We start from the raw sequence: 14,119 nt of genomic DNA on the forward strand, positions 1-14,119 counted from the left end.
GTGTGTGGCACATGTGTAGAGGTCAGAGGACAACTTACAGGAACTGGTTTTGCCATTTAACTATAGGTTCTAGAAACTGAATTCAGGGCATTGTTCTTGGCAGCTAGAAGCCTCACTCACATGCTGAGTCATCCTGTGGCCCGATGTCTAATGATCTTTTTAGATTATTTCTCAGATCAACCTACACATCATTAGGTTGTAAAATGGCATCTTCAGACTTATGTCCGTTGGTTCTCCCCTGGCCCCTCTTCTTTCTGCTTCCTCTTCACCCCATACCCTTCTTCCCTCTCCCATGGCCTCCTTTCTGTCTACATATTTCTTTTGTTGTACAGTCCTTCTCCACTTTCCCTAACACTTCCTCCCCTGCCCTCTCATGGTTTCCTTTCTAATGTCACAACCTGGCCCACATTCACACCCAGTTACACACATACATAACGACATTATAAGCTAGAATCTGCATATGAGAGAGAACATGGGATTTTTGTCTTTTTACGTACGTTGTTCTTGATTCAGCAGAAAGTTTACAAAGAGAAACAGGCACAGATACTGTTTGGACAACTGCTAGGTAGATCCCTAATATTTTCCTATATTTTCATCCAAGCAGGATGCTCCTTAAGTTACACACACACACACACACACACACACACACACACAGAGGCTAGCACACAAATGCACACACACACACTAAATAAGTAAATGAATACAAATTTTAAAATAAAAGTTTAAAGCAACTTTGGAAAATTGGGCCTGCATGAGGTTTATCTGTCTCTTGAAGACAGACAGTGAACCCAGGAGGAAACCTTTGGGTGCTATAAGAGTAAACAGTGGGACAGTAATCCAGAGCTGGCCACAGAGGAGGGAGGGATCTCATTCAGAGCAGACAGTGGCATCTGTGTGGTGGGACAGGCACAGAGCAGACAGAGGGGGACGAAATTGGCAGTGGCAACAGATACTCAAGTTGATAAAAAGCAAGAAGACATACGTCATAGAGATGGCTCCTGCTGAAGAAGACAGGGCTGGGAGACTCTTAGCACATACCAAGGAGGAAAGGAGAGGAGACTCTGAGGAAAGAAAGAGATAGATTTGTGAGTCACAAAATAGGCTGAATTAATATCTGGTTATAGGTGGCACAATTAGTTCCCCAGCACAACAGGTGGTGTGTGTATGTGTGTGTGTATGTGTGTGTGTGTGTGTGTACACCTGTGTATGTGTGGTGTGTCAGTGTACATGTATTGTGTATTTGTAGGGTGTGTATGTGTTTGTATGTATTCGAAGTGTGTGCTAATGTGTGTAAGTGTATGCATAGTGTATGCTACTGTGTGTCTGTGTATGTGCTCGTGTGCCTGTATGTGTGTGTATATTTGTTTCTCTGTGTGTGCCTGTGTATATGTGTGTGTGTGTGGTACATGTGCATCTGTGTGTATGTGTGTGGTGTGTACAGATGTGTGTATAGTCACATAATAATTCACCTAACCGTAACAAGGTAAGACCACAGAGTTTAGAGGACAGAGAAGATAATTTTCTTGTTCCAGATGAGAAAATGGGCCTAACCCGAAGCCCCAGTTGATGTGGGAGTTTGATAGTATGAAGAGAAGCAATATTCAGATCAAGACAGTGTGGGTGTTCTCGGAACACCATGGAAGTTGAGAGTCCGTAGTTTAAAATCTAAAATGCTCCAATGTGTGAAAAGACCTGAGCAGCACTCAAAGAGTTAAGCCCATGCAATTTTTTTTTCCAAACTGGAATATTGCCAAAACCTGAAACACTTCATCCCAAGTATTTTGGCTAGGAGGTAATCTGCCTATATTACCTACAGTGTATAGGCAGAAAAAAAAAGAACAGAATTGGACACACGGGTGAGGCCTGGAGGTTTGGTCTGCATGCTCTAATGCCAGTGTAACCAGGTCTCTGTACCTAGGATTCTCTAATTGGAGAAAAGACCATGGGCTGTTTGCTAGGGAGATGGAGACCATGAGATTGTGGTAGAATGTTTTCTGCAGGGCTTAGGTGAGAAAGAATAATATTCTCAAAATAAATACCAGAGAAAGAGAGACATAACAGTCCATGCTGAGTACAGCATAACTTTCTTGCAGAATTTATTACATATCAAGGGTTTTTATTGCATTAAGAAAAAAATCAATTTTATTTGCAGAACACTTAAGTTTTTAATCAGGATAGAAACAACAGTTAAAAATATTAAGTGTGGGGGCTGGAGAGGTGGCTCAGGAGTGAAGAGCACTGGCTACTCTTCCAGAGGTCCTGAGTTCAATTCCCAGCAACCATATGATGGCTCACAACCATCTGTAATAGGATCCGATGCTCTCTTCTGATGTGTCTCAAGACAGTATATGAGGTAGTGTACTCATATATATTAAATAAAATAAATAAATAAAATAAATAAGTAAAATTAAGGTTTTTGCTAAGCCCTTAAAAATGAACCATCCTGAGAAAAACCAGCCGTACAGTACATAAAGGAAACAATGTTTCCCAATACAGCTCATCTCCTAAGTGAGGTTTGGTGAATCCCACTCCTGCTGGGCATACCGCAGGCTTCTAGCGGGTAGGTCAAGGCAGGGCAAAGTCTCAGCGATACCTGCCTCATGATGCCTCAGCCCCAGGAACTGAAGAGACCCCCCTCCCCCACCCCATGTTCCTACCACTTGTGTTCAGCAGGGTGGTGTTACAAGCCACCCACGCACGACTCACTTTTGATCATGTTCACATCGTTGGCCCCGTCTCCGATGGCCAGCGTGATGGCCTTCTTGTACCTCTTCACCAGGTCCACCACCATGGCCTTCTGCTTGGGTGTGACGCGGCAGCAGATGACAGCGCTGCACTCACAGGCCAGGTCCACAAAATTCTTCTGCCGCTGCTCTTTCTTCTCTTCCAGCCGCCTCCGACTCTGGCTCCGCATCCGCCTCTCCTCCTCGGTCCTTGGGAACTTCAGCTTCAGGATCTTACTTCTCTTGGTCTTCTTCTCTAGAAGGATCTCATTCTGTAACAGCAGAGGGGGAAAGCGTCACCAACCACTTTAGCTTTTACACCAAGAGCACCACTCCTAAGATCTGAGTCCTGGGAAGGAGAGGTTGTAGGTTATAGCGCCGATTACACTGTGCTGATAAAAAGGCTTACAATAAAATTATAGAAAATATGCATGTCTCTCAGGGAAGAGTAGGAATTACCCACATGTGGAACTACTTGGATAACCAAGTTCACCATTTTGCTCTAGTCTTTTAGATAGCCTCTAACATTCATTAAGACTCAAACTTGGAAAGTTACACTTGTTGTGATAGGCTGTGAGACTTTTAGATCGAAAGACAATTAACATTTAAGACATTAAGAATGGCCCCAATGGGGCTGGAGAGACGGCTCAGTGGTTAAGAGCACTGACTGCTCTTCCAGAGGTCCTGAGTTCAAATCCCAGCAACCACATGGTGGCTCACAACCATCTGTAATGAGATCTGATGCCCTCCTCTGGTGTGTCTGCAGACGGCTACAGTGTACTCATATATAATAAATAAATAAATCTTTAAAAAAAAAAAAAGAATGGCCCCAATGGGGGCTAGAGAGATGGCACAGTGGTTAAGAGCACTGACTGCTCTTCTAGAGGTCCTGAGTTCAAATCCCAGTTACCACATGGTGGCTTACAACCATCTGTAATGAGGTCGGATGCCCTCTTCTGGTGTGTCTGAAGACAGCTACAATATATACATATATATATATATATATTAAATAAATCTTAAAAAAAAAAGAATGGCCCCAGTGAACTTGTTTGAATGTCAGGAAGACTCACTACTGATACACACCAACCACGAGCCAGTGATGATTAAGGCACGGTTTTCTCCAGGTGGAAAAAAGGGTTCATACGCGGGGGGTGCAAATTTCGCAGAGACTCCGCCTCTGTTTCTCTGATTCTCCATCCTGGTGTGAAGAAGAGAGCTAGGGGAAAATAAATTGAAGAATTTGAAACACGTGACTATAAATGTCTCTAATATAATATATAAATGTATATAATAATTATGTTGTTATCTATGATATATTGCATATCAGAAATTATATATATACATATATAGACTAGGGCCAGGCATTGTAGTACATACTTTTAATCCTAGCATTTGGATCTCACATATACATAGATACACATCTTATCTATCATCTATCTATCTATCTATCTATCTATCTATCTATCTATCTATCTATCTATCTATGCATGATAGCATCTTATCAGATATCTTTGATCTAGATGATCCTAGAACTCACTATATAGACCAACTTGAATTCACACCCCCCCCACCTCCCAAGTGCTAAAATTTACAGAATGCACAACCGTGCCTGGCCTTAGACTCTAATTTTGACGTCCCTTATTACAAAGTACCCAGCCTGACAGTTATCACACACTGTCGAGTGTGGTTCAGCAGGGGTGAGTCTCGTCACACACTGTGGAGCCAGTCTGTCTTGTAAAGCATGCTTGTTTTGTGACTGGCTCGTGTCACTGAGGTCTTCAAGGCCATCAGTGCTACACAACAATATCTCATGCTTTCTTTCCCATGGAGGGGTAGGTAAGTGATATTCCATTGTGTGGAGATGCTGAAGTCTGCTTATCCAACTCATACTTTGATTGGCTACTGTGAACAGTGCGATGTAAATATGGCTGTGCATACACTTTTTCAAAACCCTGCTTTTAACTCTTCCGAGTAGGTACCCAGGGTAGGACTACTGAACGATATGAAAATTCTATTTTTATTGCTCTCGAGGGAGACCCATACCATGACCACAGGCTTTCACCCAACCGATGCGTGCCAGTGTCCCACTTCTTCCCAGCCTCTCCAATGACTTAGTAAACACACGATTCATTTCACAGACACACACCATGGTCCTGATCTTCACAGCCACACTGGCACTTGTTATTTCGTTTTCTCTTTCTTCTCTGGCCATTCGGAACTAAGTCATAGTCCCTGATTTTGAGCTGCATGTTCCTAACAGTTTGTGATGCCGATCACTTCTGTAGACCCTTAGCCACAGTGCTGCCATGGTGGAGAACTGTCTAAGTGCTCAGTCCTCCAGCAGGGGACACCTTGGTATTTTACCTCTTGTCAAAGACCCAAATAAATAAAGATGCATGAAACAATGTACCCATGTGCAGGAGAAGGGAAGCAGCCTTGATGTGAATTTTATCACTCTACTGAGTGATATAAAAATGGCTTTTCCCACATACTCAAAATCATATCTGCTCTCCAAAATTCTGAGTGCTTGGTAAATTAACTAACTAACTAACTAACTAACTAACTAATTTATTTTTGGTCTTTTGAAACAAGGTTTCTCTGTGTAGCCCTGGCTGTCCTGAAACTTATTCTGCAGTCTAGGCTGGCCTCCAGCTCACAGAGATCCTCCTGTCTCTGCTTCCCCAGTGCTGGGATTAAAGTCGTGTACTGCCACCCACCATCTGCCATTGGTGCTTTAATTCTTTTTAAAGATTTAATTTTAGTTTTAGTTATATATAGTTATGAGCGTGTGTGGCTGTATGCCATGTATATGTGGGTGCTTGGGCCGCCTAACGAGGTTTCTGGGAAACTCAGCTGCTCTGTAAAAGCAGTCTGCACCCTTAACTGCTGATTATCATTTATCAATATAAATTATCCGAACACTTCTGGATGATGGGAAAGTGAGCCTCGGAGCTTTCGTGTGAAAGAGGCCAATCTCCTTATTTCACCAATCAAAATGAAGGCAGAAAGAGGGGATGTGATCTTACTTGCAGGGAGGCCATTGGAAATCTGGTAAAAGGACTCGGGTGTACCCATTCAGCCTGAGGCTTTCCCTATCCAACACACACCACCACCATCCTTCATCTTCAGAAGCAGCCTTGGCACTAATGACATCTTGAGACAGATATTCTCCATCCTACAAGGTCACTGCTATACAATATGTCCTTTCTATAAGGTTTAGCGTATTCTTAGCTTCTGCCCACCAGAACCCGGTTAGGATCCTTTTCCCCTGTTACACCCACCGAAGATGTCTGCAGACATTGCCGATGATGCTTGAAAGGCAAAAATCTATCTCAATTAGAACCACTGCTCTAGGGCCAGTGAGACGGCACAGTGAGCGAAGAGGTCTGCTACACAAGCCTGAGTTTGTTCCCCCAGAACCCACGTAAACCAAGTAAAGCTGGAAGGAGAGAACTAACTCCACAACGTTGTCCTCTGACCTCCACGTATGTGCCAGGACATGGGCATCATCATCGTCGTCGTCGTCATCATCATCATCATCACCATCACCACCATCATCATCATCACCACCATCATCATCATCACCACCATTATCATCATAATCAATCAATCGATTAATCAATAAATAAAAACTTAGAAGCACTGCTCAGAGGATAAGGTGTTCATTAACTTCCTCCCACATCAATTTGATTCTCCTTTTCAAGTTCAAAATGATTGAGTTCTACGACAAGTTCATTAAAAGACTGGAGCAGACCAGTCTGTGGCGTTGCCTGTTCAAACTATTTGATGGAAACCATCATTTCATTTCAAAGAACACTGAGAAAGATGACTCGTCTCTCTCTACAACTGGAAAGACGGCTGAGTGAATGTTCATAAGTTTTGATGTCTGCAGAGACTTGCTATTTAGTTTGGCTTAGGCCCAATCTGACTCTCTCAAACGAGAGACAGAAAAAGTTATTAAGCATCCCGAGTATAAAATGTAAATAAAGCCATATGGGACTTAACCAAATTTTCCTGCCCTCAAAAACCAGTTAAGCAAACGTGGTTCAAAGCGGCATGGTTTAGGTGCTTTTTATTCAAACAGAAGGGGTTTAGGTCATAAGGCTGCTAGCTTTTTCTGCCTCCACAAACTGCCGAAGACACTGGAACGACTTACGGAGTTGACTGCCTTAGAAAGGCTCTCCACTCCGCTCTGGGTTAGAACACACACAGCTTAATTCTACTGTGTGCTATTAGACAAGACTGTGGTTTAAAACAAAAAAAGCTTGAGAAATAATAGAATGATTAAACCAGCAGTGAGCGCATTGCAGGAATGCTCACGACCCAGAACAAGACTATGTGTGCCTTCATGTTACACATTTCCAGGACTGCAGCAACTGATGAGAGGCTGAGGAGTGTCCCAGAACAAGCCAAGGCTTGAGATATCAGACACGCTCCCTTAGAGACTACCAGTAAATGACCCACCTACCTATATGATATAACTTGACGAAACTTGCATTCTGGGACTTGCTTTTTGTTTTGTTTTGTTTTGTTTTGTTTTGTTTTGTTTTTTGCCTCTTATGCTTTGTTTCAAAAGATGAAGTCCCTAGAAAAGGGACATAAACATAATTCCTATGAACTTGCTAAGCGATGGGGCTGGGAAGATAGGTCCATGAGTAGTGACTGCCATATGGGCATGAGTTTGGATGCCCAGCACCCATGCAGAAAGCAGGAGATGGCTGTGTGTACCTGCACTCCCAGTTCTGACTTGTTTTTCCCCAGTAGACAAAGAAAGAAGGTTTCTGAAGAATACACAGAAAGAGTTCCTTAAAGCTTGCGAGTCCCCCTAACTGAAATTTGTTCAAAACGAGCTGAACCATGCTAACACAAGAATACTCTTTTCATTTTAATGTGAAAAAGACACCTAAGGTCATGGTCTAGTCCAATTTCTGTGTTTTCTGCCTTCTGTACCTAGTGTTGACTGTGTTAAAAAAAAAATCAAACAAACAAACACCTCCCACCCCAGCTACTATATCCTCTCACACCAGAGGCCCAAAGCAGATACTAAATTTGCATCCTTCCATAGGGGGTTACTTACTTTATGTCCTCCCCATAGCAGATAGTAGTGTCTTCTGTCAGAAGTTCACAGGCAAAGCCTATGTTTTCTGCAGTTTCTACAACAGATTAAAATGAAGTCAATTGTTATTTCTACTTATCTAATCTGTGTTAAGTATCCCTTATCTGAAATGCTCGGGACATAAGTGTTTGAGATTTTGGACTTTGGAGTATGTGTGAGTGGGTGTGTGCATTCGAGACACACACACACACACACACACACACACACACACACACACACAGAGGATGGAATGCAAGTCTAAACAGGAAGTCGCTCATATTCCAGACAAACCTTATATGCACAGCATGAGAGGAATTTTATATAAATCACTTATATAGCCTCAGACGAGCCACATGCATTTGGCCATGGCTTGTGTATCAGAAGGACAGGTGACATCATGTCAGGGCTAAAAGAGTTTCAGATTCTAATTAAGCACTTGAGGGATTTCCTGATAATATTTTCAACTCGCGATCATAACCACGTTTAACCAAATACACTGCGTTTCTGTAGCCATTCGTTAAAAACCACAACGAGGAAAACATTTTCTCTGTCATGAAATACGTCAGAAAGTTTACTTTGAGGCACCCTCAATAACCGAATGTACTACGCCATCAAGCCCAGAAGTCGCTCATATATAATCAGTCAATGTCCAGTAAAATACTAAACCTTCACATCCTGTGGCTTAACCACACAGCTAAGGGTTGGGGCAAGGATACCTGTTCCCCTGAACCCTCACACAGGGCTGCTGCTAAGGACCTGCTTCCCTTCTTTGCACCAACACCCATCGCGCACTTGCCAAAGGGCAGGGCTGTGCTTCTCTTGGGACAAGAGACAGCTGTCTCTGGAAGAAGGCTTGGAGGAAAAGGCATTGACATGGAACAAGGGCTTGTTTAGCTTTAAGTTTAAATGCCAAAGGATTTCCTAGCACAATAAATAGACAGGAGAACCAAAGCTACATTTTATATTGTTCTAGTCTGTGTTCAACTAATGGCAGCGTGCTAGAGAGACAAGTGGGACAGGGTCATGGCCTTTCCAGAAGAGGAGCTCACTTCTGGCTGGGGAGAGGGAAGGATGAGGTCAGGGTGGGCTGGACCAGGAGGAGGGTTTTTAAGAGGAGGGAGCACCTCCATTCCCATGGTGTGGGAAGTCTATAAAGACCGTCTTAGACAAAGGGAAGGAAATACCAACTATAAATACTGTGACTTAGCAGATGTGTCCCCCAGATGATAAATTACCCTTCTTGTCTCCGGTAAGTACCCAGATCTTAATGTCAGCCTTTGCAAGTTTTGAAATGGTTTCTGGAACTCCATCCTGTAGCTTGTCTTCAATAGCAGTGGCTCCCAGGAGCTGGAGTAGATATTTACAAAATTAGCATATAAAAAGTATCTCTAAATGCAATTCATTCGACATCTTCAAAGAAGGGGAGCTAATGGTGTGGGTGCTAGGATGGCAGGGGCACTGACATCGAAAGCTGGGACATTGCATACTTGTCACAAACCAAGGCATCCAACAGCGTGCTTCTGAAAGGATTCAATTTACTGAGGCAGAGAGGGCAAGTACAGATACAGGGTGTGTGGGGCCTCACCCTGAAAATCTAGCAGAGGTAGAAGGCTCACCCACAAATTAGAGGCTAGCTTGGGCTACATGGTGAGTTCCTCTCCCCAAATTAAAAAGTACAAGCACAAAAAAGATGTTAAAGATTCACTTTCACTGTGTTTCGGGGCTGTGTGAACATAAATAAGCCTGTTTCTCAAGCTAAAGGCGCTATTACCCTTTTGTATATAAATTCAAGAAAGCAGGTGGCAGGGGGTGGGGGTGGGGGACTGGGGAGATGGCTCAGCAGTTAAGAGAACTGGCTGTTCTTCCAAAGATCCTGACTTCAATTTCCAGCAATGACACAGTGGCTCACAATCATCTGATGCCCTCTTCTGTCATATAGGCATACATGCAAATAGAGAACTTATATACATAAAAATCTTTAAAAAATTAAGAAAGCCAGGTATGACTTTTGAAACATTTTGTTTTGCTATAAACTTTCCCATAATTTAAATTGATTTAGTAGTTCTCTCAATAAAATCACTAAATGCTAGTTTGTTGCCATTTAAGTATCGAATGAAATTCCTGTTTTTAAAAAAGATTTACTTATTAATTATGTAGCTGTCTTCAGACACACCAGAAGAGGGCATCAGATCTCATTACAGATGGTTGCGAGCCACCATGTGGTTGCTAGGATTTGAACTCAGGACCTCTGGAAGAGCAGTCAGTGCTCTTAACCACTGAGCCATCTCTCCATCCCCCATGGAATTTCTTTACCACTGTAAGTTCAAGGCCAGTCTGAACCAAGGAGCGAGTGCTAGGACAGCCAAAGCAGTAAAGAAGGAGCCTGCCTTAAAAAACAAAACGTGTTTTCTGTTTTGGTTTCTGTTCTGTGGTATCAACTTTTTTTACTGGTCATTTTATTTATTTACATTTCAAATGTTATTCCCCTTCCCAGTTAAACCCCCTATCCCCTCTTCTCTGCCTCTATGAGGGCGCTCCCGCCCCTACTGCCTCCTACCTCAGCGCTCTAGCATTGCCCTATGCTGGGTCATCGAGCCCCCACAGTGCTATCAACTTTTATTCTATCTACTGAATAAGAAAAATTCAAATGATGTAGCTGCTCGCACCAACTGTACAGAGTAGATAATTCCCGTGATATCAGAGATGCAGTAAAACAAGAATGCAAATCTGTTCAGAGTATCAGAGAGAGTTACTAGGGCTGAACTCACAATCAAGTCCCTCTCGATCTCCTCGTACACTTTATCCAACGCTTCGTCTCGGTTGCTTGAGGCCACACTGGCAGCCATGAACTTCTTATTCCACTCTGCAAACTCTTTTTCTTCAATTTCCTTGTAGCACAGGCACAGGGTTCTGAGAGTCTCACTTGCAAAGATCTGTTTGATTGAAAGACAAAATCCACCCGTGCAAAGGAGAGTTATTTCCCAAAAAATTGGTTTTAAAAACTATATTTATAGTGTGTATGTGTGTGTGTGTGTGTGTGTGTGTGTGTGTACATGAGTGCACACATGCATACATGCATGCCATGGCACATGTATGGGTCTCATCAGGCTTGGAGGAAAGTGCCTTTCTTGATCTATTTGTTGGTGGGTCCAATGTGAAACCTTACCTCAAAGTATTATATTGAGAGAATTTAAAAAGAGCCCATGAGCTGTGAAGGATTATTAGTTTTGTTTCTGTAAGCATTCCAAGGGTCCTACACATTCTGTTTCTAGCACCCAAATCAGATGAAGCAAACAAACATCTGTCTTTCCTTTAAATCAAGTCAAAAGAATAAACAAAAACCTTCGCTCTTAATGACTAAGACAATAAGGAAGAATGCAATCATGATGTCATGCAAATGTGGCAAATCCAGAACTGCTTCCCTCAAACTGTGTCTCCAGTCCAATCAACTATGAACCCTCAACCAAACCCTGACACCAAATCAATTTTTAAAACTGGCAAATGACTTTCAAACTAGATCAAACATTAACGAAAAGCTTTTGTGGAAAACTTCCCATGGTGAACAGGGTCACACAGTTTCTGTCTGAGCCTCTAAGGTCTTCACTTCGAACGCCCATCTTCTGTAGCTGAGGCACGACCATAGGCTGACTTCCAAGGAGTCTTTGGACGACTCTTCGTTGTGTTGAGAATTCTCCTTCATCCTCATGAGAACTCATTGTCTATGTATCAGTGCATACTCTGAAAGTATGACCCCACTATGTAAATAACACACTTACCAGGCTTCTCTGAATAGAACTTTGGCTGACCCTAAAGCTCAAGGGATTCTCTTTTCTTTTCTTTTCTTTTTTTTTTTTCTTTCTTTTTTTTTGGAGCTGAGGACCGAACCCAGGGCCTTGCGCTTACTAGGCAAACGCTCTACCACTGAGCTAAATCCCCAACCCCAGCTCAAGGGATTCTCAAAGGACAGAAACAAGCTTTTCTTAAAGAATCTCTTTATTTCCAGAACCTAGGCAGTGGGCTTTCTCTTGCAACATTGTGTCACAGCGGAACATTTTCCTTCAGTCCTTGCATGGAGACTGATGATTCACTTAGTATAATTAGTATAATGAGTATCGGCTCCAAAGGCACAAGATTGGCAAAAAAAAAAAAAAAAAAAAAAAAAAAAAAAAAAAAGGCAGAAAAAGGACATAGTCCTGACAGGATCTCCCCACCATTGTATAGACTTAATGTAGAATTGGTGCAAGTTTCAGATACATTCTAGCAGCTCAACAGGGAATAAGGATGTGGCTCTCTAAGACAAAGCTTTGCAGCTGTGGAGAATATAGGTCACAGCAAAGGTATCAGAACTCAGTGATCTAACACTTTGCTTCATTATCCTGACCTACATAAATGCTTTCTTTCCTTCACTCTATACCTAGAATTTGGTAAAACTTTTGGCGACCACAGAGAGACATTAAGTCTACAGCTCAGGGCAGCCGCTCCTTGCTTAATTAAAGTTCTCGGAAGAGCAGTAAGCCCTGTAGTCTCAGATGCTAAGAAAGGGTGTCACCATCATTTTCTGGGACATTGGCAGCAAGAGCAAAACTACCGACGGTCTTGTTCCTACTTTGGTGTTTCCAGCCCAGGACACCAACATGAGGGGAGGGTTCACTGACTGTGAGTGTAGTTTTCATGTGGTTGAGTCCCAGAAGACATGAGTGGATTCTCCAGCAGAAAGAGCAAAGGTGAGACTTACATCCAGGGCATCCTGTGTTTCCTGCTTCATGGGATTCATCCGATGGAGTCGTTCATAAATCACCGTGTCAGCACCTTTACAGTATAGCCTGATGCTACCTTCTGGGGTCCTCACTGGTAGCAAGAGAAGGAAAGGCAGTAATAAAGTTAGGTTTGGTTTCTTATTTAAAAAAACCCAACAAACAAAAAAACCCCATATTTGTCACTTGAGTCGAAGTGCTGCTCTCAACAAACTTGGCAAGCTGCCACCTTTATTGAATGTAGCTGAGAAATGGGGAATATGAAAATATCCATTCCAGGTCAGTTCAGTGTTCTGTTTCCTTTCTACAAGTAATTATGGGCTGCATACTATGTGCAATGTTTCGTGAAAGCCAATATCTTCCAATGACTTTTCTTTGTCCACACTAACCAATCAGAATCGTTCTTACCTGTCTTTGAGCTCATACCATTTATTGGCTTTAACAAGGCTCCTGTGATCACTTCCTTATAGTGTTCAATCTGTACAGTAATATAATCACAGCATAATATGCCCTATTGCTAACTAGATTTTCAGTCCTCTGAAGTAGGTTCCAGCCATGATCAGCCATGACCTAGAAAGTCCTGAGTCAACTCTAACTCCACTCATTAGTTCAGCATCACAGTGGGAGAGTTCATGGACACATTTTTATCTAAGCAACGGTAACATCACCATCCATGAGATAAAGTATCAGGTGATAAATCATCAGGAGGGTGACACTTCGAGATGGGTGCAGTATCGTTAAGTAATCTTCATGGGGTTGGGGATTTAGCTCAGTGGTAGAGCGCTTGCCTAGCAAGCACAAGGCCCTGGGTTCAGTCCCCAGCTCCGAAAAAAAAGAAAAAAAGAAAAAAAAAGTAATCTTCATGCCAACGATGTGTGACCAGGAGATAAGCATTAAGGGACAACAGACAAACCCCAAATAAGGGACTGTCTACAATAAACCTGGCCTTTGCTTTGTGGAAATGCCAACATATGAAAGCCCCAAAATGGACAAAGAACTGGTTTTTATCCGGAATCATGATTATCTAAATTACAGATTGATCTCTGAGCCCCAAATCCAAACAAAGGAAGGAGGGAGATGAAGACAAAGAGGGGACCAGAACACTGAAAAGAGGGCTCCTGGGAAGATCTAAAAATGCCTGTAGGGCAGCACTATAGAGTGCAGGGGAAGGTGCTGTCTCAATGCAGACCACTTACATACATCTATCGTTCTTGTTGGTAGGGAATATCTGTAGTGTTTGTATGGGAAAGGAAGGAGAATTGGACCTGTCATTTGTTTTCAATTAGTTCAGAAGATATCTGGAAGAAACCGGTATGGATAATCAGACTGACAAAGAAACTGTACACAATGTTAAAAAACTGTTATTAAACAAGGGGTTGGGGATTTAGCTCAGTGGTAGAGCACTTGCCTAGCAAGCGCAAGGCCCTGGGTTCGGTCCCCAGCTCCAAAAAAAAGAAAAGAAAAAAAAAAGAATATAGAAAAATGCTACCACCACCTTGGATGTTCCTGTAGGTTGGAAATTACTTCAAATCATTCAGAAGAAGATA

The 14,119-nt window shown here is 42.5% G+C and overlaps 1 protein-coding gene across 4 annotated transcripts in view; it reads right to left on the reverse strand.

The window, feature by feature from the left end:
* Atp8b1 (ATPase phospholipid transporting 8B1) overlaps positions 1–14,119 on the reverse strand; it is a 140,126-nt gene that overhangs the window by 19,065 nt on the left and 106,942 nt on the right. For all 4 annotated transcript variants that reach the window (NM_001437265.1, XM_087592413.1, XM_087592415.1 and 1 more), the window contains 6 exon segments: positions 2,707–2,995; positions 3,807–3,939; positions 7,801–7,876; positions 9,054–9,165; positions 10,587–10,751; positions 12,554–12,666. In NM_001437265.1, the coding sequence (NP_001424194.1) occupies positions 2,707–2,995; positions 3,807–3,939; positions 7,801–7,876; positions 9,054–9,165; positions 10,587–10,751; positions 12,554–12,666 (888 nt within the window).

Source organism: Rattus norvegicus, chromosome 18 (genome assembly GCF_021556685.1).
Source record: "Rattus norvegicus strain SHRSP/BbbUtx chromosome 18, alternate assembly SHRSP_T2T, whole genome shotgun sequence".
Lineage (NCBI taxonomy): Eukaryota > Metazoa > Chordata > Mammalia > Rodentia > Muridae > Rattus > Rattus norvegicus.